This window comes from Hyperolius riggenbachi, chromosome 2 (genome assembly GCF_040937935.1).
Source record: "Hyperolius riggenbachi isolate aHypRig1 chromosome 2, aHypRig1.pri, whole genome shotgun sequence".
In the NCBI taxonomy this organism is placed as follows: domain Eukaryota; kingdom Metazoa; phylum Chordata; class Amphibia; order Anura; family Hyperoliidae; genus Hyperolius; species Hyperolius riggenbachi.
This window is the reverse complement of record NC_090647.1, coordinates 269,250,383-269,277,097: the sequence shown is the minus strand read 5'-3', so window position 1 is coordinate 269,277,097 and position 26,715 is coordinate 269,250,383. Positions and strand designations below refer to the sequence as shown.

General features: G+C 43.1%; 1 protein-coding gene across 7 annotated transcripts in view; it reads right to left on the bottom strand.

Annotated features, from left to right (window-relative positions):
* Window positions 1-26,715, bottom strand: part of LOC137546335 (sex comb on midleg-like protein 2) — a 118,145-nt gene that overhangs the window by 29,603 nt on the left and 61,827 nt on the right. For all 7 annotated transcript variants that reach the window (XM_068268649.1, XM_068268648.1, XM_068268653.1 and 4 more), the window contains one exon: window positions 6,601-6,842. In XM_068268649.1, coding sequence (XP_068124750.1) covers window positions 6,601-6,842 — 242 coding nt within the window. The remainder of the gene's footprint in view (window positions 1-6,600; window positions 6,843-26,715) is intronic.

Genomic DNA, 26,715 nt, shown 5'->3' with positions numbered 1-26,715 from the left:
TAGGGGAGGGGTGCGGTAGACACCAGGGAGCTGTATAGGGGAGGGAGGACCACTTAAAGTGGACTTTATTTACTGCATAATTGTGTTCCTTTAGTTTATAGGGCATTCCTCAAGCCAAATACTTGTTTTGTTTTAATAGTCTAATTCCCTATAAACTAAACAAGCCTCGCCCACAGCTTTTTAGAGTGCATTGGCACTGTAGCAAGGGCTTTTGGGAGATCAGTCTGGGCAGGAGGAGGTTACTAGCCAGAGATTTCAGAGGGGAGGAGAAGAGGGGACTGACATTGTCACATTACACACAGGCATGCTGATAGCATCTCCAGCCCTCAGCTTGTGACAAACAGAACATGGCTGCCCTCGTATCACAGGAATAAATCACACACTATTCAAGCCGTTTACAGCTAGTTTTGTTGTGTAAACTATCTAAACTTTAGAGAAGATATATAGAGTTACTTGTTATGGTTAGTTTCATCTTGGATCTGCTTTAACACCAAAAAACAAAATGGAGGGGTTGTTTAAGCACCCTAAAACAGGTACAGGAGACAAAAGCAGGAGCCCAATGGTGCAGTATGTCGGATTACAATATTAGACAGACGGAATCAAAATACTATTCACAAAGGCGGGTTGCAAAGGAGCAACCAACTGCAGGAAGCAGGTGGAAACAACAAACCAGTCTCCTCTCGGGGTGGACCGGCCGGACCTTGAGATGGTCACTCTCCTTGAAAAAGATGACAGTAACCCACTGTGGTAAAGACCACGGGTGTTCTGTCTCGACCCCTACAACAGGGGATGTTGAGAGGTATACTAAGCACAATTAAAGGGAAAGAGGCACCCTGGTGTACATAAAATGAATTAAAAACAGTTTAAAAACGAAAAAAAAGTGAGGTGGCTTACCTTAATAAAATTCTTTGTTACATGAATTTTGTTGTTAAGCACAGGCAACAAGTTTCGCGAGTCTGAGCCCGCTTCCTCAGGCCAATCACAGTGCCAGAGGCTCCCAATGTGATTTGTTCTTTATTCCACTGGCACTGATTGGCCTGAGTAAGTGTGCTCAGACCCGCCAAACGTGTTGCCTGAGATTACTAAAACTCTGTTATTAACAAGAATTTTGTTATTAAGTACTTCACACATGCCGTGTAGTATATTCACGGCTGGAAAAGGTCACTGGGTGCACCAAGGCCATGATTACAAGTCTGCAGCGGGTGCGGCCGCTGCTCGCTCCTGCGCGCACCATCGTTACCACCAGTTAGCCGGGAGATGAATGAATGGGAACGCAGTTCCCATTCATTCATCTAAGTCCCCGATTCACTGAATGCCAACATCTATGAGACGCCTGCATTCATTGTATGTTCCTGTTGCCGCGTATTACTTGTGCTTACGTACATGAATCGGAAATGATGACTGAGGACATCTTGTGGCCAAATAGTAAATTACACCAAAATTCATTTTTATTTAATAAAACTCCCCTCACTGAGTTTTATAATTAACTATTTCCCTCCCACACCCTCCCATAGTACCCAAACTTTTTTTATGTATAGGAAAAAAAATGTACATAAAAAAGTAAATATATAAGTAGTTACCTTAGGGACTGAACTTTAATATTTATGTCAAGAGGGTAGATTACTGTTAATTTTTAATTTACGGGCTTGTAATTCGTGATGGACGCAAAACTGAAAAAATGCACCTTTATTTCCAAATAAAATATTGGCGTCATACATTGTACTAGGAAAATTTTTTTAAACGTTGCAATAACCGTAACAAATGGGCAAATAAAATGTGTGGCTTTTATTCACAGTAGAACGTTTTATTTTAAAGGACCACTATCGCGAAACATTTAAATTTCCAAGCACCCCCACAGTAGTTACATTGGTCATCCAAAAACTTCACTGTGTAATGGTTTTAATTTTTTAGCATGTTCCTTTAAAGATCCACATGTATCCCGCAGCCCCTGCATTTACGCAGATGGACTTTTGTAACTATAAACCCACAATAGGGGAGCCATTGTCAGGTAAAACAAACAGATGGTTTGCCCTACTCTCCTCCATAACTAGCAAACTCATGCTGTGCAAACTCACGCGCTGTATCCTATGTTACTCCAGCGCTGCTGGATAGAAAGGACCCCCCGCACGTTCTGCTCTGCCTCTGATGTCGCGGCTGCGCAGTGAGTCGCTGGAGCCGCTCTCCTGCCTCCTTGCAGTGACTTGTGGGGGGAAAGTGGCTCATTGCGCAGCCGTGTCCACGCTGACATCTGCCTCCCTTGTTTGTCAGTTATGGAGGAGAGTAGGGCAAACCATCTGTTATTTATTTTACCTGAAAATGGCTCCCCTATTGTGGATTTATAGTTACAAAAGTCCGTCAGCGTAAATGCAGGGACTGACTGATACAGGAGCAGGGCTGTGGAGTCGGTCCAAAAATCCACCGACTCCGACTCCTCAGTTTAGGATTCCACCGACTCCGACTCCTCTAATTTGCATATTACAATTTTGTTGATTAAAAGTATGTAACATGAAATTCGTCTCTTAACTGCCAACGCTTAGGAATTTTACAAGACAACTGCAGTGAGAAGGATATGTAGACTACTATATTTATTCCCTTTAGACTAAAACTAGTCCTTGGTAAGAGTACTTGTAAAAAGGTACAAACCGGAACAAAGAACATCTATCAGGCCCTAGGCAATGTAAGTGTGGGTACATGTAAGAATGATGTGCAGGTACTCTGCAGGGGAATAAGGAGATTGTAAACAGACAACACCTCTGTGTTCAATGTGCACAGCATTCTCAGTGGATTCCCTGAAGCTCTGTGGGGAGTGCATATGTAGAGTATACTACTACTGTGTAACAAAGTAAACCTGAGACAGATGAAATTAAAGTTTTATACATACCTGGGGCTTCCTCCAGCCGCCTTCAGGATAATCAGTCCCTCGTTGTCCTCCTCCACCACCTGGATCTTCTGCTATGAGTCCAGGTACTTGAGCCAGTCAGGCGTAGTGCGCATGCACACACTCCGCCGCCAGGAGCATACTACACCTGTGCAGCACTATTGCGCAGGTGCAGAATGTTCCTGGCTGTGGGAGCGTCATGCGGCCGGACAGCGCTGACTGGCTGAATTACCAGGACTCATAGCAGAAGATCCGGGTGGTGGAGGACAGTGAGGGACTGATTAGCCTGAAGGGGGCTGGAGGAAGCCCCAGGTATGTATAAAACTTTACTTTTCATCCGTCTCAGTTACCCTTTAATTTGTAGTCACCAAACCAAATTTTAACAACATATCAAATTATTTGATTTCATCAGCAAAGGGAGTGCATACATTTGCATAAATCAGCATCAATGCAGAATTATTTCCATCTCGTTGACCATCTCTATTAGTGACACAGCTACACATCAGGCTTTATTCTTACAGCATAGATGTTATTTAGTATATATGTTACGGTCAGAACCCGAAGTGTGGCCACTTTGCGTTCTGGCCAGCCACTTCGGGTTCTGGCCGGCCAATGTGCGAAGTGGCCGCAGCGCAGCGGCCAATGTTAGAAATGGCATGATGACACATAAGTTACAATGTATTTTATGGCCGTCACGCTGCGGCCAAATGTATTAGAAGTCTCGCACTGCCTCCTCTCCTCCTCCCCCCGCCTCTCTCATCTCCCTGCCTCTATACAATATACGTAGCAGCCGGCGGGGACATGCAGCCGGAGAGTCGTTCGTCGCGGCAGGGGAATCCTGCCGTTCCTGCAGAGCGGGTGCTGGCAGAAGCAAGGTCTGCAGCCTCCCCGCTCTGCTGCCCTGCCGCAACGAACGACTCTCCGGGACACGCGTGTCCCTGCTGGCTGCTCCGTATGTGGTATAGGAGGCAGGGAGAGGAGAGAGGAAATTGACCAACTTCCGCGTGTGTCCCCGCCGGCTGCTCCGTATGTGGTATAGGAGGCAGGGAGAAGAGAGAGGCGGGGGGAGGAGGAGAGGAGGCAGTGCGAGACTTCTAATACATTTGGCCGCAGCGAGACGGCCATAAAATACATTGTAACTTATGTGTCATCATGCCATTTCTAACAGTGGCCGCTGCGCTGCGGCCACTTCGCACATTGGCCGGCCAGAACCCGAAGTGGCTGGCCAGAACGCGAAGTGGCCACACTTCGGGTTCTGGCCGTAACATATATAAGAGATTCCTGTGTACACATCATATATACAGTCACAATCAGATATGTATATCTGTCCTTAAAAATACGAGGACTGCTTTTTTTGAAGCAGCACAAGTAACTAATTTTGATTGGTTTATTTCATTTTTGTGGACTAAGCACAGCTATTACTGTATATATACTGTATATATACATTATTTTTAATGACTATTATCTGAGAAATAGAACATTTTATCATATTTTCTATTTTAATTACAGTTACAAATTCATTAGGAGTCGGAGTCGGTGCATTTTTTTCCCGACTCCGACTCCAGGCACCCAAAATTGCACGACTCCACGACTCCGACTCCACGACTCCGACTCCACAGCCCTGTACAGGAGACAGCGACATGTGGATCTTTAAAGGAACATGCTAAAAAATTAAAACCATTACACAGTGAAGCTTTTGTTTGAACGATTTAACTACTGTGGGAGTGCTTGAAAATTAAATGTTTCGCGATAGTGGTCCTTTAACCATTTCAGCCCGCGGGGATTTTTCATCTTGTGCATCGGAGCAATTTTCACCTCCCATTCATTCGCTAATAACTTTATTACTACTTATAACAATTTATTGATCTATATCTTGTTTTTTCCGCCACTAATTAGGCTTTCTGTGGGTGGTACATTTTGCTAAGAGCCACTTTACCGTAAATGCATTTTAACAGGATTAATAAGAAAAAAATGGAAAAAAAATTCATCATCTCAGTTTTTGGCCATTATAGCTTCAAAATAATCCACGCTACCATAAACAAAACCTATGTACTTTATTTGCCCGTATGTCTCGGTTATTATACCATTTAAATTTTGTCCCTATCACAATGTATGGCGCCAATATTTTATTTGGAAATAAAGGTGCATTGTATCCGTTTTGCGTCCATCAATATTTACAAGCTTATAATTTAAAAAATGTTTGTAGTATACCCCCCTTCAAATGCATATTTAAAAAGTTCAGATTCTTAGGTAACTATTTAAGTCTTTTTTTTTTTTTTTTTTTTTTTTTTTTAAATTGAAATTTTTTTTTTCCATTAAAATTTTTATTTGGGTAATATTTTGGTGTGGGACATAAACAGGTCATTTTTAATGTTGTTGTCTGTGTAAATTGTAATGTAAAAAATGTGTAGCTGTAGTTTTACCTTCATTTTTGTTTACCCTCTTTGTACTTCTCGCTGAGCGGAAGAACAAGGGGGATGCAGAAACCGGCCCGGCAGAAGAACTGAAGCCTCACAGGTGAGCGCTTCGGTTTTTCTGCGGGGGAAAGGGATCGGTGATCGGGAACCATGTTCCCTTTCATTGATCCCAGGGCTACCGGAGGACACAACGGGGACACGGGGGCGCGATCGCGGGCGGGCCCAAGAGCGGGAGCGCTGCTGCCCGGACGTGAGCTTCGCGTCCGGGCGGCGGAAATGGTTAACAGTACAACTGAGAAAGAATACATTTTTTTCAATTTTTTTTCTTATTCCAATTAAAATGAGTTTAGCATAAAATAATTCTTAGCATACTGTACCTCCCAAAGAAAGCCTAATTGGTGGCAAGAAAAACAAGATATAGATCATTTTGCTGTGATTAGAAGTGATTAAGTTATTGGCAAAAGAAAGGGAGGAGCGCCGACAGGTCAAAATTGCTCTGGTCCACAAGGGGAAAAGACCCTCAGTGGTCAAGTAGTTAAGGTAAGCCGCCTCACTTTTTTTTCGATTTTAAACTGTTTAATTCATTTTATGTAAACCAGGGCACCTCTCCTTTTAATTGCACTTAACACCAGGGAACTTTATAGGGAAGGGAGGGGGGTGCACCAGACACCAGGGAACTGTATCAGGGAGGGATTCATTAGACACTAGGGAGCTTCATAAGGGAGGGAAGTAGCCACTAGACATTGGGGTTGGCCCATGACTTGATCCCAGTGTACAAATTCGACCCACTTAGTATTTGCGTTTGACACGCCTGTGCCAATCTCTTTGGCTGCAGTAGTGTAGTTAATCACATACCTGAAACAAGCATGCAGCTAAGCCAGTCAGACTTCAGTCAGAAACTCTGATGTGCATGCTTGTTCAGGGTCAATGGCAAAAAGTATTAACGACAGCCAGGCAATCTGCAGTCTAATGGAAATACACATGTCAGCCTCCATATACCCCTCACTTCAAGTTTGCTTTAACGCTAGTTTACATCTTTTCCATCAATAACTCTGTATATGGCCAGCTCAGCTTATTTCATACCAGATACAACCTCTATCACTTTCATTGCTTCAAGTCTCACAACTGGGAATGCCTTGCAATGGGAAAATCAATTAGTGTACAGTACGAAACTGAAGTTTATTACTTTCCACAGAATGAATGTAAACATTTTCCTAGCCAAAAAAATAATTGGCAATTGTAAATCCTGAGTCAGATTTGCTCCTTGAAATCACTAAAATCTGTAAGCAAAGAAACACTGTTTACCTTTCTTCCCGGTTTTAATCCCCTCCTCCTTTTGAGGTTATCAGTGTGCAGCACATTTCTGTCCAGTGTTGTGTTTCTTGGACGTTTGCCTTTTCTGGTTGGGCTGGGAGCTTGCTCCAGAGGCTTGTCGCGCACTGGCTTCCTTCCCTTCTGTGCCAGCACGGACTTCTGGGGGGACTGCATAGAACGTCTGATAGCCTTTACGGGTGAAGTAGAGGCACTTGTGTTCTTAGGGAGTGTAACTGCAAAACAATATAACATATTATAATACTACTGTAAAAGATGCCTCAAATATATTCAAATCTCAAAGTAGTACTCAGGTCACTTACATTATAAGAATAGTTCTCCTGTCACAGTATACTGTATTGTAATTGCTATGGTTTTCACACCTAATCCACATTTTTCTGTGAACGTTCTCATCTATCCTGGCCACGGTATATTCAAATTAAAAATAAGAGAGCATCAGCTGTGCCCCATTTTATGTTCTAGAACAGTGTTTCTCAAGTCGGTCCTTAAGTACCACCAACAGTGCCTGTTTTGCAGAAAACCACAAAAATTCACAGGTGAGGTAATTAGGGTCTCAGCAGTGTCTCAGTCTCTCTGTGGTTTTCTGCAAAACACGCACAGTTGGGGGGTACTTGAGGACCAAATTGAGAAACACTGTTCTAGAAGATGCTGACCACTCATTATGTTAACCCAAATGGTAATGATAATTAGTTAGGAATTAACAGTCAATGCAATTACCTTTGAAATACTGCAGTTAACTTGGCATAGATTTTTTTTTCCAGATAAGTTGCAGCTAATGAATGTGTTTATGGCCCGGTTCACGCTGCGCAGCGGAATGCGAAAACAGGCCAGTAACGCACCTGCTTAGGATGCTCTGGCATTGTTCACATACCGGCTGTTTGCGTCATCCGTCCGATTTTCCCGAAACCAATCTGAGCCTGGCAGAAGCATGGGGCTCCCTGCTGGATTGTAAAAAAACAAAACAAAAAAAAAAAACAACAGGAGTCCTACCTAGTAACAGGGAGGATTCTTATTGGTCCACCATGAACCAATGAGAATTGTATATATCGAAGCAGGATTCCCATTGTTTTTGCCTGATGCTTCTGCTGGGCTCTGATCTGCTTCTGACTAAACGGCGGTGCCAGCGGAACCAAATCCACCAGATGAGTCAGCGTTTTGCATGGGGCAATCAGCCTAGTGGGCTTCCGATTTGCGACATGATCAGGATACTGTTGCAGAAAAATACATCAGGTCAAGACTTCACATTTTTGCGGTCCAGTCCGTGTGTGTTGTGTTCCAATTAACATTGTGAATGCATCCTATTCATAACAAAGGATGTGTTCACTGTCCAATTTTGTGTTTTCCTTTGTATGCAAAATGCTGTGTTTTTTCCTGTGGTGTGAATGGGGCCTTAGGGATTGTTCTGTGCAATAAGACATTATAAAACAGGTGATTATACCATTACATAAAAAAGCCTAAGACATTCATTCGTTGTGGTCATGAGGATGTAATAGTTAACATCTAAAATCAAATAGGAGGGTTGCTAATAAGTGATAAACAGCAAAATAGGATATTCTGCTGCATCTAACAGGCATGCTTCTGTCATAAAGGTCTTTAAAATGACAAAAAAAAAAAAAAGCCTTCAGATGACGGCTTTCCATTACTGCAATTCAATGGGACTTTTGACAGGTTAATGTGGCTCTTGAGGTATAAAAGGTTTACAGTAGAAGGACACTTGCTATGCTGATTAATCTCTAGCCATTGAAGACTATTGAGTATTGTAAGGCACGCATCAGCTGGTATCCAAGCATCTTCTAGCAGATGAGGAAGACTTTCTTCACGGCAAAGAAAGAAATAAAGACATACGGAGGCACAGGTTCAACAGCCATGAATTTCACAAACATTGAAAAGAAGTCCTTGTGTATGGGGCAGTTTTTCCCTTTAAGGCATGAAGATAATGCATAGTAATTACTATGACTGCAGCTGCTGCTAATAGCACATTCCTAAATTCCCAATGGGGAAACATGGTGAATGCCCCTTACTCTAGCAGATCAATCTTCTGCAGTTTATTCTTTATTCTGTGAAATTCTAGAAACTAAATAACCACTGCTGAACCAAAGCAGAACAGCACAATTATATACATATATTTGCAATAGAGCATAAAGTGTCATTTCCAGTACTCCCACAAAGAACAGGAAATCATTCAGGATCACGAGCACAGCAACATTTTTGATTTCTCACATGCAAAACTAAGATGAAGATTGAAACAACTGCTAACCATCTGATCATCTGACCATACAGAAGCTGGTATATATTCCATAGCCTGACCACAGCCAGGTTTGGCAAAAGGGTTCCAATCGGTCCTCTACATAAAAGTTTTCATGTTTTCATAAAAAGAAAAAAAAAAAAGGAATGGATGGCGACAAGGAGAATTAGCGTTTACTGTCCACTGTGCCCTTTGTTGACCGACTCTCCATTATCAGCAGAAGAGTAAAGATGAAAGCAAGCACAGTATAGTTAGCACAGAGTTCCAGATAGACAGTCACCAGTAACTGACATACATACAGTACACAACGGACATACATACAAAGACGTATTTGCCAAACGGTTGGTAATCCTGTCTAGCCATTCCTATTATTTACACTGTAGTGAAGAAAGTCACTGCAATTTCCTATTTCAGCTTCCAACACATGCCATGGCACCTACCCCTTCAATGGACAATAAATTGATAAAGTGCATCATCCACTAAGTAGGAAGGCAACATCAGAAGTGTCACAGTACTAAATAGTGGTGCATTACTACACATATCACTCAGTCACACATTTCATTTCCTAACCTAAAGGCTAGGAACACATTAGGCAGAAGCGATAGCGTTGCAGAAAACACACACAATGCAAGTCAATGGGCAGCATGAAAAAACCGCATACGTTTGAGTTCTGCAATGGGCGTTTTTAAAAACGCTGGTCTTGCATATTATTACAAAACGCATTTAAAACACACATAGTGAAAGTCAATGGTGACGCAGAGGTATTGCATTTGAGTGCGTTTTTTGAATAAAACCAAAGTTTGATGATGTATTTCCGCTTCTTGATGACTTCCTAGTGATTTGCATAAAACATAAAAATCATGCAAAACGCATACAAAAAACATATGCAATTTATATATTCAAACCGCAAATGCATTAAAACGCACGCAAAGCACAAGAAAAACCGCATGTGAGGAGAAAAACAAAAACACGCAATCGCACAGAAAATGCACTAAAAACGCATATGCAGCAAAATGCTACCTTTCCCGCACTGCCTAGTGTATTCCTACCCAAAGGGTTGTTCTGTGTCATTTATGGGATCAATCCAGAGAAGCTGGAAAACACCCATGCAGGAAACATGCAAACTGCATAGACACTGTCTGGGATTGGTAACAAAATAATGAAACCACACCTGCAGGGCAAGAGTCTGAATCCCTGCACCAATACCACCGCCTTCTGTACCATGTATCAATCCCACTATCTGCTCTTTCATATACACAGCCACATGTGAAGGAAGTCTATGAAAACATCAAAGGTCATGCACAACAGCTGGGGTTAGGGTGGTTTTTTTTGTTTTTTTAATGTGGGGAAGGAGGTTGTGACATTTTAGGTTGGTGTTATTCACATGCAGAATTCTTCAGTGGCATAAAATATTAAACTCACTTTAAAGAGACTCCGTAACAAAAATTGCATCCTGTTTTTTATCATCCTACACGTTCCAAAAGCTATTCTAATGTGTTCTGGCTAACTGCAGCACTTTCTACTATCACCATCTCTGTAATAAATCAACTTATCTCTCGCTTGTCAGACTTGTCAGCCTGTGTCTGGAAGGCTGCCAATTTCTTCAGTGTTGTGGTTCTGTGATGCATCTCCCCCCTCCAGGCCTCTCTCTGCACACTGCCTGTGTATTATTTAGATTAGGGCAGCTTCTCTCTTCTCTCTTATCTTTTACAAGCTGGATAAATCCTCCTCTGAGCTGGCTGGGCTTTCACATACCGTACTGAAGAATTACATACAGGCAGAGCTGTCTGCACTCTGCAGGAAGAAACAGCCTGACACTTCAGTGGAAGATAGCTGCAGGGGGAAAGAAACACACAAATGATCTCTTGAGATTCAAAAGGAAGGCTGTATACAGCCTGCTTGTGTATGGATGTATTTTCTATGTGTGGACATACTGTACATCAACCTACTTCCTGTTTTGGTGGCCATTTTGTTTGTTTATAAACAAACTTTTAAAAACTGTTTTTAACCACTTTTAATGCGGCGAGGAGCAGCGAATTTGTGACAGAGGGTAATAGGAGATGTCCCCTAACACACTGGTATGTTTACTTTCGTGCGATTTTAACAATACAGATTCTCTTTAAAGAAAACCTGAACTGAACATTAAAAGCCAAAATAAACATACACAAGTCATACATGCCTCCTGAATAGTCTACTCCTCAATCTATTTTTCCTCTCCTGCGTCCCATTTGTCTACTGTGATCAGTGAAATTCTCTATCCTCCATTTTGAAAATGGCTATTACCCCATAACAGCTTTCTGGTCAGCACACAGTTAAACTGTAACATTGCCCACTTGAGCCATAGGGAAACATGGACACATCAGTTCTCCTCTCAGCTGTAACTGACAGCAACTGATATATTTCAGTTCTGACAAAATGTTGTCAGAACTGGAAGGGATCACTGTAAGAAGAAAATGGTGAGCTTCTGAGAGGAACTGATGGCAAGGCAACTATGTAATGTTCATTTGAAGTTACCTCATGTGTTTATTTTAAATAATTTTACTCAGTACAGGTTCTCTTTAAACACATTTTTGGAATGTAATACAAGTCAGCAGAGTATCTAAAATTCCCAACCTGCTCTTTCTTCTCATTAGATTTAGAATTGGGCAGGCTCAGATTTCACACTGAACATATGTCCATTCCAACCACTTAAAGATTTCAGCGCTTTACTGAGTTGCACAAAGTAAATGCTATCTGTTTAACCATTTCACATCTAGGAGGTTATACTGTGGTCATCTTATGGACCAGAACAGTCCTGTTAAGGCTAAACTAAACTTGCTTTGTGCAATTGTATTCAAGGGGAATTCCTTTTTCTATTATTTATATAGAGTATACGGTTTTGTTACTCAATGTCCCTTCTGAGGAGCTTACAATATAACCTCTACCATCTCTATCACAGTCATACATTCATCATAGTTGAAGCACAATTTTTATAAAAGCCAATTCACTTATCTGTATATTTCTGGGATGTGAGCTGAAACTGGATTGCCCAGAGGAAACACATGCAAACACGGAGAGAGCATACAAACTCCATGCAGATATTGTCCTAGCCCAGACACAAACAGGGGTCCCTAGTGCTGCATGGCAACAGGGCTATCCACTATGCCACCCACTAATAGAAATGGTAACTGGTTGCATACATCAAAAAAGGGTGCTGCAGTTATTTTGGGGCAGGTTATCAAATAGTAGAATATTAGTAAGTTACCAATATTCTACTATTGGGCTCCAGCTAATTCTTATAAAAATTGCCAATATTTTACTATTGCCTAACCTGACCTTATCCTTACTTAAACCCTCCCTCTAATGATGCCTAACCTTAAAGGGACTCCGAGCAGTGCAGAAACTATGGAAAGATGCATATCATTTTAAAGCTCTCTTTCTCCTCTTTCCAATGATATATAAACCGCCGCCCTACGCCTTTTAGTTTTCGCTATTTTCGCGATTGAAATTGCCGCGGCCACGATTTCTATCGCGAAAATAGAGAAAACTAAAAGGCGTAGAGCGACGATTTAGGTGTCGTCAGAAAGAGGGGAAAGATTTTTCCATAGTTACATTGTATTACACAGGGCGGCTTTTTCTGCTGAATGGAGCTGCTGACTTTGAGAAAAAGTCGCCCTGTGTAATACAATGTAACTATATAAAGATGGATATCATTTTAAAGCACTTTCTCCTCTTTCTGGCGACACCTAAATCGTCGCCCTACGCCTTTTAGTTTTCTCTATTTTCGCGATCGAAATCGCGGCCGCAGCATTTTCAATCGCGAAAATAGTGAAAACTAAAAGGCGTAGGGCGGCGGTTTATATATCATTGGAAAGAGGAGAAAGAGAGCTTTAAAATGATATGCATCTTTCCATAGTTTCTGCACTGCTCGGAGTTCCTTTAACCTACCCACTGCACTGCAATGTCCACTGACATGGGAATGTAGTCATTTCTGGAGCATAATTAGGCTTTTATTGGTTCCCTTGGGTTATGAGCATAGAAGCATGTGCTCAGTGCTTATTAATTGCTCAGTATGTAATTCTATATCCTGGGAGCTTTGATCAAGTTTCAGAGGATAGAGATCTATGGACAATAAGAGATTGTGTATAAAATGTTACATTTTTTTATACAGATGTAAGGAAAAAATGTGAAGGAGAATGGGAGAAAGGTTCCATACAACTATTTACTCAACTGCTTGGGCACTGATTTTCCCAGTGGTTGATCCACAGTAATCCTGGGAAAATAGGGACAGTGAACCAGGAAAAAGGGACGACATGGAGCTCTATGACGGCATTAACACATACGATCATGCCTGATGTTGTGTTCGGCAAATGCCACATGCAATGTCCTTAATCCGTTTTCCTGCAAAGTCTCTCATACAACATGGCAATATCTCCTTCTGGGGAAATTACCATGAGAAAAACATTACAGTTGAATACGCAGCAACATTAATACAGTATCCTCCCCCCCACACTGTCCCTGTCACTAGTGTGAACCTAAACCAATAATGAAGCTATGCAGTTCTCTATACACCTTAAGATTTCAGAACTGTAAGGCCTGGTTCACACGGAGGGCTCTGCGGCAGTAAACGACGGCTTGTTTACCATAGTTTGAGCAAACTGTTTTGATCCTGATTTTTACCGTTGTTTGTTGTGCGTCAGGAAGAGCCGCCAAAAGCCTACAAACGCTTTTCTGCACGCTTGCATAAAAGCATATGTAATGAGATGCCAGGTTGCCACGTTCAGAATGTTCATCCGAACCGGCCCTAAAAGGCATTGAAAAATATAGATTTGTTTGTTTTTCTGGGCATTCAAAGAAAATATCTTAAACAAAATACTTTGTGTGTTCTAGAACATATTTCACCTACGTGACTTCTTAAAGAGACACTGAAGCGAAAAAAAAATGATATAATGAATTGGTTGTGTACTATGAATAATTACTAGAAGATTAGCAGCAAAGAAAATATTCTCATACTTTTATTTTCAGGTATATAGTGTTTTTTCTAACATTGCATTATTCTATAATATGTGCAGATTACACAACACTCAGCATTCAAAATGATTCTTTCAGAGCAGTCTGTGAACTAATGACATCTCCTCTGGAAGAGGAAAAGTAAATAGTCCAGGAACAGTTGAGATAATTAAAGTCAGATAACAGCCCTCTCCATGACTAACTTAGTCGGAGAGCTTAATGGCTTGTTTGCATAGAGATAACAACTGGAGTTTCTCAACTCTTCCTGTACTGGAAACAATTACACTGATGTATCTGATCTTAATGTTTTATTTCTTAGCTGTACTACACATACAAATCATAATATCATAATTTTTTTTTCGCTTCAGTGTCTCTTTAAGGGATGTCTTGCTGGGGGCTCTAACATGCTTACAATCTTGAAAATAATCCAGGTGTTTCTAAGTAAATGAGATGAAGACTTCTTCCAGATAGCAGTAGTTATTGCCTTCCTATTCTCCCAAGAGTCCTATTTTTAAGCCAATGCTAAACGCTTGCAGGTCTTGTTTTGAGATGCTTTCTTCCTTGATGAATGGTCACTGCAGTCTTGGAATGCTAGCTACACTTGGGATGATTCAGCACTAGAGCAAGTCCTCTCCTTGTGGAGATGATGGCTGTAACGGCCCAAACTCACGGGCTACAATTGTCGCCTCAAAAACACGTGGCACGCGCGTGTTGCGGCGACAGGTCGCCCATGAGTATGGCGGGCGCACCCCGAACCATCGCTCGCCGCTGCTGTCGCCAGGCGATTGGCGCGGTCAATCGCCTGGCGACAGTTGCCCCCGAAACTTCGCCGCAACTGTCGCTAGTCCGCTTGTGTATGCGGACTAGCGACAGCAACCTATAGGGATCACACAGAGCTTCCGGCGGGAGGGAGGAACGTCGGCGACAGCTTCCGTCGCACCACTAATCCCTCTTCCGCAGTGTGTATGCGGAGGGACCCGGCGACGAGCTGTCGCCGGTCTGTCGCGCACACGGTCCCGTGTGCTAGCAACTAGCAACAATTGTAGCCCGTGAGTATGGGCCATTACTGGGCTGCAGTGGCATCCAAGAGTGGTGGAAATTGCTCTGCCAGTCTTTCCACTCTAAAATTCATTTGATTGTAATCAGTTTGTGTGGAATGTTTTTAAGTGTACCTGAAGCGGTTCTTCACTGAACTTCAACACAGAGGCATGTTCCCATCTAAAGAACATGCCTGTGTGCCCTCCGCACCTCTAAGCCCCCCCCCCCCCAACAAGCAACTTGTCGGTAGACTAATGGGAAAGGAGCGCCTTTTGCAGGAGAGGAATGCCTGCCTAACTACCCCTTTCCTGCCTATCAGGCCATCTCACTGGCTCCTCCCCCCACCTATTACCCCCTTCTCAGTGCTCTAAGAGGAGAGAATAGAGCTGTTTTGGCAGTGTTGTGACCCTGGGGTAGCAGCCATTTTTTCTTTTTATTAAAAGTTAAACTAACTGAAAACTGGATGCAGGAGCAGTGGTTCTTTGATGCAGCCAGCCCCCAGAATCAGGTACTATGCTTTTTTTGTTAAGGTCTATTTACTGCTCAGACACACACTAGATCAGGGGTCTCAAACTCGCGGTCCGCGGGCCATTTGCGGCCCTCGATACAATATTTTGTGGCACTCGCCGGCAAAAGCTTCCTTATAGTTCGCTTCAGTGCTCCCAAGTAATTCGCCGCATCCCCGCCGCTAAACGAGGGCTGCAGAGGCCCCAAATCGCCCGGGGGGCAATCCGCCGGCATTTCCTGGAAGGGGCAGAGCTTTCAGCTTCAGCTCTGCCCCTCCTGACGTCAATCGCCGCACAGATCGCCGCCTCTCCCCGCCCCTCTCTGTGAAGGAAGAGTGAGGGGCAGGCAGTGGCGGCGATGCGCGGCGATTGTGAAATTCCTTATGCGGCCCCGCCTCATCCTGACTTTGCCTCCTGCGGCCCCCAGGTAAATTGAGTTTGAGACCCCTGCACTAGATGAAACTCTGCCAACGCAGCCGATTACTGCCTCTGCCTGGAATCTAGCCTGCGGGCTAGTGATGTGTCTGCAAAGTGTCAGCCCTGCAATGTCGCTCGAGTCCTGATCTCTGTCGGGCAAAATGCTTTTTACATGTGTACGAGGCTATACAATGTGCAATAAGTGGTAGATCAGGACACTGATGTATATCATCTTGATATTAATTGGTTACTCATTCTACAACCTTGCACCAGCAAATAATAGACAAGATAAAAGTTCTATTCACACACCCAATTTTGATTGGCCAATTTTACTTCTTTCTTGAAGTAGGACAGCTTACCTACAAAAGCTGTTTATAGCATTCAAAATCTGTTGGCCCTCCTAGTACATGGAAATGCTAAAATTGGTCAATCATTATCCACTTAAAATTGGATTTGTTTACGCTCCCTTATGCTGGGGATACACGGTACGTTTCTGTACCGTGTATCGGCCAGCTGATAATATTCAGCTGGCCGATCAAGCCGCTCGACCCCCACCCGCTCGATCCCCGCCGGCGGACAATGGCAGGGAATCGAGCGCTGATAAGGAAGCGCCGGCGGGGACGAGCGGTAATCTATCCGCGCGGACGAGCGGGGACGCGGCTGGGGTCGATCCGGCAGCTAATCGGCCGCCGGATCGACCCGTGTATCCCCAGCATTATTAGGCAGAAATCTTATCGACCACCGATAACACCACTGAAAGCTTTGTACTACCTGATGTAGTACAAAGCTATGCAGCCATTGCCTGTGTACCACTGCTCCCTGCAATCTCAGAGCGTGAGCCCACTAACGCAGTTGTGTCCGCTTTTGAGAAACACATCAATGTTACAGATGCTGAAAAGCGGACACAACTGCGTACAACTGCGTTAGTGGGCTCTGGCCCTCACTGCACATTGTCTGGCTTTGAAAAGGAAAAGAAAAATAGTAGTCTAAAAAAATGCCCATAAAAACAAGTTGACAGTTATGTCTGTGGCAACAGCAAACCACTGTGTGGCCAAGCACTCTCAAGGGAGTTGATTGGACTGGTCTGAAACCTTGTCCCATTCCTAATTTTTCTGATGAAAAGGAGTACCACCAAAATCACGGTCACGTTTTCCAGTACAGGTTTAATATATGCTCATTCACACTGCAGATACATAGCCACCGAAACATAAATAAAACGTCTTCCAATAAACTAGTGCTGCAAATACATATTCTATTTAGTGAGAAAACTACCAGCTACAATAGATATTTTACGCAGTATGAATAATAATGAAACTGGCCACAGACATAAAATCTATTGTAAAATCTATTGTCTGCAGATGGCTGGTGTACAACCACCTATGACTGTCCTACAATCTGCAAATACAAAGCAGTACAATGCCTTGATTCAGGAGATACATTTAAAGTGAAGAAGCAGTGATAAATCAGGTTTGTGGCCAAGAAGGATCTTTTGCTCAACCAACGAAAAGATCCAGACCAAAACATCATGTACATGGGTACCTTGAAACTTTTCTGCAGTGCAGTAATGGAAGGGGCTCTTTGATCTGGAAGAGATACTCGGAGGATACAACTACTACAGGTTTCTGGTAGATGAGGGTTATACTTATTGACCTGTGTCCTTCGCCCTGAATTGTTACACAGCAGAACATAGGGAATTATTGTACGTGAACTAAGATGCACACACACTATATATATATATATATATATATATATATATATATATATATATATATATATATATATATATATATATATATATATATATATACACATATATATACATATATATACACACACATACACACACATACACACACATACATACATACACATATAGCATTTGTATGAGATCCTGTAAGCGATGTATGTAGTAATATAGTGAATGAGCATCCCACATAATTAACAAGCAGAAAGTTCTTTAACACGTTTGTATAAAGGTGGCCACTAACAGTCCTACTTCTAGAGAAAAATAGTTCGAGAACGATCAAAAATTCTGATTGGGAGAAAAATCATTCACTACACCATCAACGAACCAATCTTTGCTTCCTATCACAACCAACAAGAAAATCCAAATTTTGATTTGAAGAAAATCCAAATCAGACGACTATTTTTACAATAGTTAGTAATCGATTGAGCCCATCAACAGAGATTATTTACAACCAATTCGATCAGAATTTCTGATCGCTTTTAACGATTTTTCGCTAGAAATTGGACAGTTAGTTAGACCTTTAAATGGCCTGCAATATTTCCAGGAAACTGAATTTCTTGCTTAGTGTAGGCATACATATAAGAGGAAATCCAAGAGGATTGAAAATGTGGGAAGATCGTCACAAAAATGATATCAGACACTTTGAAACTTTTCTTTGAAAATTAAAAATGATATCAGACATAAGCTAGAATACGTTCCTTAGTATATTTAAGCAGCGAGTTCTACATAAATCTGAAAATGAATATATTGAACACAACGCCAGGGCTCTAGATACAAAAATGACAATTAAGCAGTAAATGAAAACTGAATAGCTGCTCTATTGTTACTTGCCCTCTGACAACAGCTGAAGTGAAAGTGATGTATGGGAACTGTAAAATATAAACATGAACGCATGGCAAAATGTCAGGAGAAGGGATGCTTACTGAACAGATTATATATGACAGTAACCCACAAAAAGGGTCTTGAAATGAGAAAACTGTAAATGCTACACTGATCTGCCTTATAAAATAACTTTAGACATAGCAAAACAAAGATTAGAAACACAAAGCTGTGGTATAAAAGAAAAAGTGAAATTATACATATAAAAAGTATAGGGGAAATATAACCCGTTCTGTGAGAATAGAACAATTACCGTAGTCACACACAACTACACACACGAATAGCTCAGTGTTTGTCTCTACTACAAATCTGGACCAGATCACATACAATACACACTAGGTCAATGCTAAGACTCCATACCTTTAAATAATGTGTGCAGCGCTGTCTATTACAAGGTCGTGAGAGTCAGCACTGCTCAGTCACACTAGGACCAAAACAGACTCAAGTGTTAAACAAAGCCCCCTGCTGCCGGGTGCAACCCTGAAATATCCCAGCAAATGGGCACTCAGAGATTTGCATTTGGTACATGCTGGGAGGGGTGAGAGAAGAGAAAGCTGGTAGTGGGGGGAGGGAGGAGGAAGAAAGGAGACAGAATGAAAGAAAAAAAAAAAAAGGGAAGAGAAACTGCTAAAGTAATCTTATATTGTCTGCTGTCTGTATTGGCAGAAATCATCAGTCACCTGCTCTGGCTGCCTTCACCCCAGCCCTGGGAGGTAGAGCAAAGGTTGTGTTGGGTCAGCGGATCTGGAAAGAGATCAAGACAGGAGGGTGAGGAAGGGGGAGAGCTGGAGAGGGAATAGAACAGCCAGTGCTAATGTATGGAGAGGAAAAAAAGCTCATACTATGAAAGACACTATTTAAGTCACTTAGGAAAACTCTCTAGTATATAAATGCTAGTTACTGAACAGTGACACTTTTCGTCTGCACTGCATATGTAAAGGCTAGTGTAAGCCTGGAATAGAATAAAAATATTTCACAAACAGGACATGAATTATAAGCGATGCATCCTATATGCTATGCATATATTAAACTGTGCATTTACCAATGCAAAATGCTTTCTTGAGGTTGTGCTCATAGCCTGCAGTTATAAAAGCCAGTGCTTGCATGACAGCCTTGTGGAGCAGAGCATTGCCTTTTGATCCCTAGAAATAATCGCTATCACTACTTCCTCTGTGCGCTTTCAAGTAATTAGCCCACATGACACTGTGCAAACAGTGCATAAAGAAAATAAGGATATTTTAAAATATTTAATTTTGAACAGGTGTGTAAATGTACAAAACTTTCAATAATACTGCTGCGCTCTCCAGAGTCTGTTATGATACTTAACCAGAACAAAATTTAGACAGACTGTCTTACGAAGAGTCCTCAATGTTTCAATCAGAATGTTCCATCCATTCTTGAGGTTACTGCAGGGACTTCAATTATCAAAGCACCGTTTTAGTCGCCGTTCCTAAAAATGATACAAATCTCCACATAGGGTGATACCGTTCAGGTAATTAATATTGTTTATATAATACACCACCAAAACGTGCTCCTGTGAGTCGTGTGGGTTAGTGCCAAACTGATGCACCAGTGCCCCTTCTCCCTAGATGCTCACCAGATTTTTTCCACCCCAGTCGTCAGGTGGATCAATAGTGCTGCTCAATTCCTCAAGTGAAATGTCATTAATCCTAGAAAAAAACTTTCACATAGGGTAATACTGTTTCTATAAGTTCAAAATGTTCCACAATATTTCTCTGTGCTGTATGCGAATAGTGCTCTCACTCCATGCAGTGTAACTCCCACTCCCTGCATAACAATATGCTCACCAAATGGAGCCCACCTCCATATACAGGTGGAAATCACGCTTAATGGTACCTCCGGAACAAACTCTCCAACTCCTTTTCACAGAACTTAGCCTCTCCTGAGGTTTTTATTCCAATAAAATGCCCTACGCGTTTCGTCCTCACGCCAGACTCATCAGGGGCTCCGCGTAGGGCGGAGCTTAGCGTCTGACGCAATTACGCGCACCCGGAAGTGAGTGGACCGGCCGGTCACTGCTACTAGCGCGGAAAAACTTGGAACTGCCCGGCGGGAGGAGAGGATCAAAGCGGGACGCCCCGGTATTACGATTCCCCTTACCCACAGCGGATGGGCATTGGCGATTGGAGATTTGTGACATGCTGTATCTTGCCCTGGACGCGTAAGTGTATGTCTGTGTGTGCGTCCAGAGGCAGATCATAACGGATTTACGCTATATGCATTTTTTATGTGTTTTATTTGAGAATCATTTTATTGGAATAAAAACCTCAGGAGAGGCTAAGTTCTGTGAAAAGGAGTTGGAGAGTTTGTTCCGGAGGTACCATTAAGCGTGATTTCCACCTGTATATGGAGGTGGGCTCCATTTGGTGAGCATATTGTTATGCAGGGAGTGGGAGTTACACTGCATGGAGTGAGAGCACTATTCGCATACAGCACAGAGAAATATTGTGGAACATTTTGAACTTATAGAAACAGTATTACCCTATGTAAAAGTTTTTTTCTAGGATTAATGACATTTCACTTGAGGAATTGAGCACTACTATTGATCCACCTGACGACTGGGGTGGAAAAAATCTGGTGAGCATCTAGGGAGAAGGGGCACTGGTGCATCAGTTTGGCACTAACCCACACGACTCACAGGAGCACGTTTTGGTGGTGTATTATATAAACAATATTAATTACCTGAACGGTATCACCCTATGTGGAGATTTGTATCATTTTTAGGAACGGCGACTAAAACGGTGCTTTGATAATTGAAGTCCCTGCAGTAACCTCAAGAATGGATGGAACATTCTGATTGAAACATTGAGGACTCTTCGTAAGACAGTCTGTCTAAATTTTGTTCTGGTTAAGTATCATAACAGACTCTGGAGAGCGCAGCAGTATTATTGAAAGTTTTGTAACACTGTTGGAATTCCTGCAGCGATCCCAGAGACTGATTATTATCTAAACCTATTATATTCTGAGGACTGTGGCGCAATTAATAGATATTATCATTTTGTGTAAATGTACAGCTCTACCACCGTTTATTCTGTGGAAAGTATGGAAGGGTTATAGTCCGTTTTGCCTGAACTGAGGAGGATCCCTCCACTTCCTGTCCCTAGTTGCACCACAGGAAGCAAGTAAACCTCTTCAAAGTGATAAATATGACAATTATTAGAGCTATTGGCATGTTATCACTTTAAACCTTATGAATTAACATAGGGATTTACAGTAATAAGTCTTAAAAAAAACAATAACAAAAAAAACACTACTGTGTACTATAGAAGCCACAGTCTTAAAGAGACTTTTTGAAACTAAAAGTTTTATACATATGGTACCTGGTGCTTCCTCCAGCCCCATGTGCACGGATCACTCCTACACCGCCGTCCTCAGTCTTCTCCCTCTTCAATACCGGGTCCTGTAACTTCAGCCAGTTACAGCCAGTCTGCGCAAGAGACGTGCACCCTCTACGCATCTCTCCGGCAGCCACTGGAGAGATGCGTAGAGAGCGCACTTCCCTTGCGTCAGACTGGCTGCGACTGGCCGAAGCTACGGGACCCAGTACCGGAGCTGGAGATAGCTGAGGACAGCAGCGTGGGAGCGATCCGTGCACATGGGGCTGGAGGAAGCACCAGGTATGTATAAAACGTCTCCGGTTTCCTTTAAATAAATATTCAGTTCCATATAAACTGCTATAACAGTATATCTGTCCAAGAAATCTGTACATAATACCATACGTACCACTCTTAGGACCATTTTCCATTGGCAAAGTGATGCGATTGCGGCTACCTCGCTGCATCATATCACTTTCGCTTGCATTCGTGTTACTTCCGTATCTCCCAATGCAGGAGACGGGATGTGGCTGTGCGAGCATCTGCAGCATGCTGCAGATTCTCAAGATCGCCCCGCGTGACCAGCATGCAATGGAAGCTGTTTCATTGCCGTGCATTGGTTTCAGTACGGCAGCGGTGCTATGCGTCTATGTAGCCGAATCGCACCGCGTGTAGTGGAAACAGGTCCTTACAATGCATAGCCAGCAAGAATGAAAGTTAACGTTCAGTTTTTTAAAACGTATCTATATAGGTAACTAAGACAGTTGTAATGCACAGCATGGACATTTATACTAACTGAAGGTTGTACCCTGGACGGTGGCTAATTGCAGCAGTTGTGCTGTGGGGGCAGTCGGGGCTCTGCAGCAGTTGTGTTGTGTGATTCTTTTGAGAATCGTGAGTTTACTGGTTTGTTAGGAGGGACCAGGTCCTCTGGTCTCTACAATGCAGCCTGGCAGCGTTCCTCCATAAGCTTCCAAATTCACGTCATGTGACACTGGAAGCCTACAGAGGAACAATGCCACACACTGACAGGCTGCATTGAAGAGACAAGAGGATGGAGCAGGTACTAATCTTTCACTGTGCGCTGCTCTGCTATTGGATGTGGGACTGAGAGGTGGGTCCCCTTAGCCCCAGGCACAGGGGCTATAGTTATGCCCCTGGTTAGTACCTATAAAAAGTGGTCTGAGAAACAACAACCAGTGAGCCAATGACAATGAGTAAGCAAAGCTCAGAGATGCATGTGAGGAGAGAAGGTCTACAGGTCTGATCCCGGAAAAATCTACTGTAGTAGAAACGGATGGAAAAAAATGAGTTTTATTGAAGTTCTGAAATAGGTACAACAGTGGATAGCCCTCCACAACACAGTACAGAACATCCCCACAACCATTCCCCCCCCCCCCCCCCCCTCATCTTCTCCATCCCTCATGTGGTCATATATGAATATACTGTATAACAAGGACCAACGATCTTTAGTGATCAAGGCATTGTATTGCCAGATAAAACAAACCTACATTAGTCTGCATCACATACATCCTCACCAGTAATCAGATTATGAGAAGCAGAATACTCTGACCATTGGAACCATACTAACTCAAACTTCTGTGGACAATTTTGGTATAAATAAGTCAGCTTGTACCAGAGAATAGCCTTATTAAACCTTTTGGCCAAAAGCCCCTTAGATGCAGTCTGTTCAGAGAACTACTTATGGAATAATTCCTTCCAGGCATAAAAGTACAGAATCTTGACCAAAGTAGTCTGATAAGCAGAGAGAGTAGAATCTTCATATAACCCGAGGAGAAGACAATTTGCTCTACCACAATTTGCTCCCCCTTAACCTCTGTCAATATCTTGTTAATTGTAACCCAATATTCTGTACCATCTCAAACTCCCATACTAAGCATATAAAAAGGTACCCACCTCCCGCTTACACTTAAAACATAGGGAAGATCTGTCTGGGTAAAAGGTATGCAACTGTGCAGGGGTCCAATAGACTCAATACACATCAATTTTAGGATGGAGATATGTGTGCACAGCTGAGATGGCGACTTCCTCCATACATCTGGGGAAATCCACCACGCATCATCTGAAAGAGGGCCAATATCGGCCACCCATTTTGCTCTTCCGATATCTAATCTGGAGGTAGTTCGTGGAAGCAGCCTGGCATAAACCGCAGAGGAGTTTGACCAGATGCTCTTGCAAAAGCAGGCCCTCGATTGTGCCAGGCTCCCACGTCCAAGAGCCTGGAAACTGGGCATACCAAGCATGACACACCTGAAAGTACAGAAAGAGCATACTATTTAGCAGTTGATACTGCGCTTTTAACTCGGCAAATGTGAGCAGCTTACCACCAGAGACAAACTGCTCCACCTTCTTAATACCCATGTCAGCCTGATGAAAAAATGCTTAATATGCTGGCTATAAGGGAAAGATGTCAATGCAGTTCATCACAGCTTGCTGCACATCTGTAGAGTGTCCATGCTGACCCTGTCAACCATCAAATGATCCTATAATTAGGTATGTAGGCACCAGAACTTGAGCATGGAGCAATGGAAGAAGGCTGCCTGGTCTTATGAGTCACATTGTCTTTCAGATCATGTGGTAGCCATTTATCTGTGGGAAGCACCTGGAAAACCAAGTCCAATCCCTGAAAGCTCCACCTCGCAGTTTACAACTTAAGGCTCATTTCCACTAGCTACAGATATGCAGCGTTTCCCCACATGCAAGCTACACGAGGAACCACTGCCTACCTGTGACATGACTCACCGTCCAGATAGCACTTTAGTGCTAATCTGGGTGGCATTCTTAAGATTTATGCAGCTCACAGCAGAATCCCTATAGCCATGCATGGCACGGCTTAGCGATTTGGGCTGCATCTATGCACAGAACAGGAGCCGTGGTCGAATCAGAAATGGCCGCAGCTCCGGGTAAATAAGCCCTTAACCTCTTGACGACCAGCTAACGCCGATTGGCGTAAACTAGTCGTCTGCGGGTTACCATGGAAACGGCCCGAGCAGCCTTTCCATGTCAGTTCACGGAGGGTGTCTCCGTGAACAGCCGGAAAGCCACCGATCGCTGCTCGCCGGCAAAATGTAAACACGCGGGGAAGAAATCCCCGCTGTTTACATCACACGGCGCTGCTGCGCAGCAGTGCCGTGACGTAGATCGGCGATCCCCGGCCTCTGATTGGCCGGGGATCGCCGGCATCTGATAGGCAGAAGCCTATCCTATCAGGCGCAGGACGGAATTCCGTCCTGCGCCGCTCACAGGGGGAGGGAGAGGGAGGGAAGGGGAAGGAGGCCAGGAAGCGCTGCGGAGGGGGGCTTTAAAGAGCCCCCCCGCAAGCGCAAGCAGCCGGCGGCGATCAGACCCCCCCAGCAGGACATCCTTCTAGTGGGGAAAAAAGGGGGGTAGTCTGATCGCCCTGCTGCACTCCTGATCGGTGCTGCGGGCTGTAGAGCCCACGCAGCACCGATCACTGGAAATTACCCTGGTCGTCAAGTGGTTAAAAGTATCTGCTACGAACATCTTGGTACCAGATAAAGGACTCCTTCAGGGTCCCTGCCTCCCCATCTTAGAACATTTTTGGCAGCACAAGGTATATCTATATCAGCCTTTCTCATCCTTTTTACCCTGGAGGAACCCTGCAAATAACTTTTGGATCTCAAGGAACCCCTGCAAACTATGTTTTGATCTCTAGGAGCCCCTGCATTTATTTTCCAGGAGGCATGGCCTTTAAAAAAAAAAGTAGGTTAGGCCGTTTATTTCACTACCTCCCAATACACTGCCACTCATTATACTGTCTCCGTATCCTAGTGTTTTTTATTAATGTGTTCATTATTATTCTGCCCCTCAATTTAGTGCTTTTTTTTACAGTACCCCCTATTATAATGTGCTCTGTTATACTCCCCCCCCCCCCCCCCAATGAGGGAAACTGTCAAGGAACCCCTGCAGAGTACTCAAGAAACCCTGGTTGAGAAATCCTGGTTGAGAAAGCCTTATCTACACGATATAAGACAGGTGACACATGAAGACTGATCAACCAATATGTATTGCAGGCAGATGATCAAACTATTTCCTTTGTCCTCTAGTGACATTTAAAGATACTTACAGTAATTTTTAACCCACAAAAAAGATTTTAGGTCAAAACCACATAACCCACCAAAAGCATCTGTTCAATACTCACTCACTAACTGAAATGTTTAACACCTGTTACTAGGTCAGGTTTTAAAAACACAGCAGACAGGATATAGAGGTGTCCAGGTTCATATCACAGAACCCCCCCCCCCCCTCCAGAAATGACGAGTTATTTTAACCAGTTATGTCAATGTATAGTAGTTTATCCTCTACCCAAAAGGATGAATGCCTACATTTCTTCAGAAAACCAACTAGCAATAGGATTTTATTGTAACTAAATTCATGCAACATGCTAGAACCTCTGCGCAAGGAGAGAAAGAATGCACAAGACCTTCACAAGTTGCCATGCACAGGGATAACACAAGCATTACTATGTAGGCAAGAAGGGGAAGAAGAAGTAATAGTAGAAGAAGAAAAAAAGTAATAGTAGTAACATTCTGTAGTATTAGGATCATTATTTAGTACTAGTGGACCTAAGCCCGTTTAAAAACGGTCTAGGTCTGTCACTGCGCATGCGCCCGCACATTTTCGCCGCGCGTGTGCACGAAGCGCACGCCCACCCGCCGCGCGTCACTCTCCCTTAATGTCTCTACGTCCCTGCACATGCGCATGAGGGACACACACAGGAAAAAGGGGACGCAGAGACATTAGGGTTTTATTATAAAGGATTTACGTAACACAGACATTTTCCACATTGCTTTACAGAGTATATAGTCTTGTCAATAACTGTCCCTCAGAGAAGTTCACAATCTAATCCCGACCAGTAATATGCAGCACAATTTTAGGGCGAAGCCAATT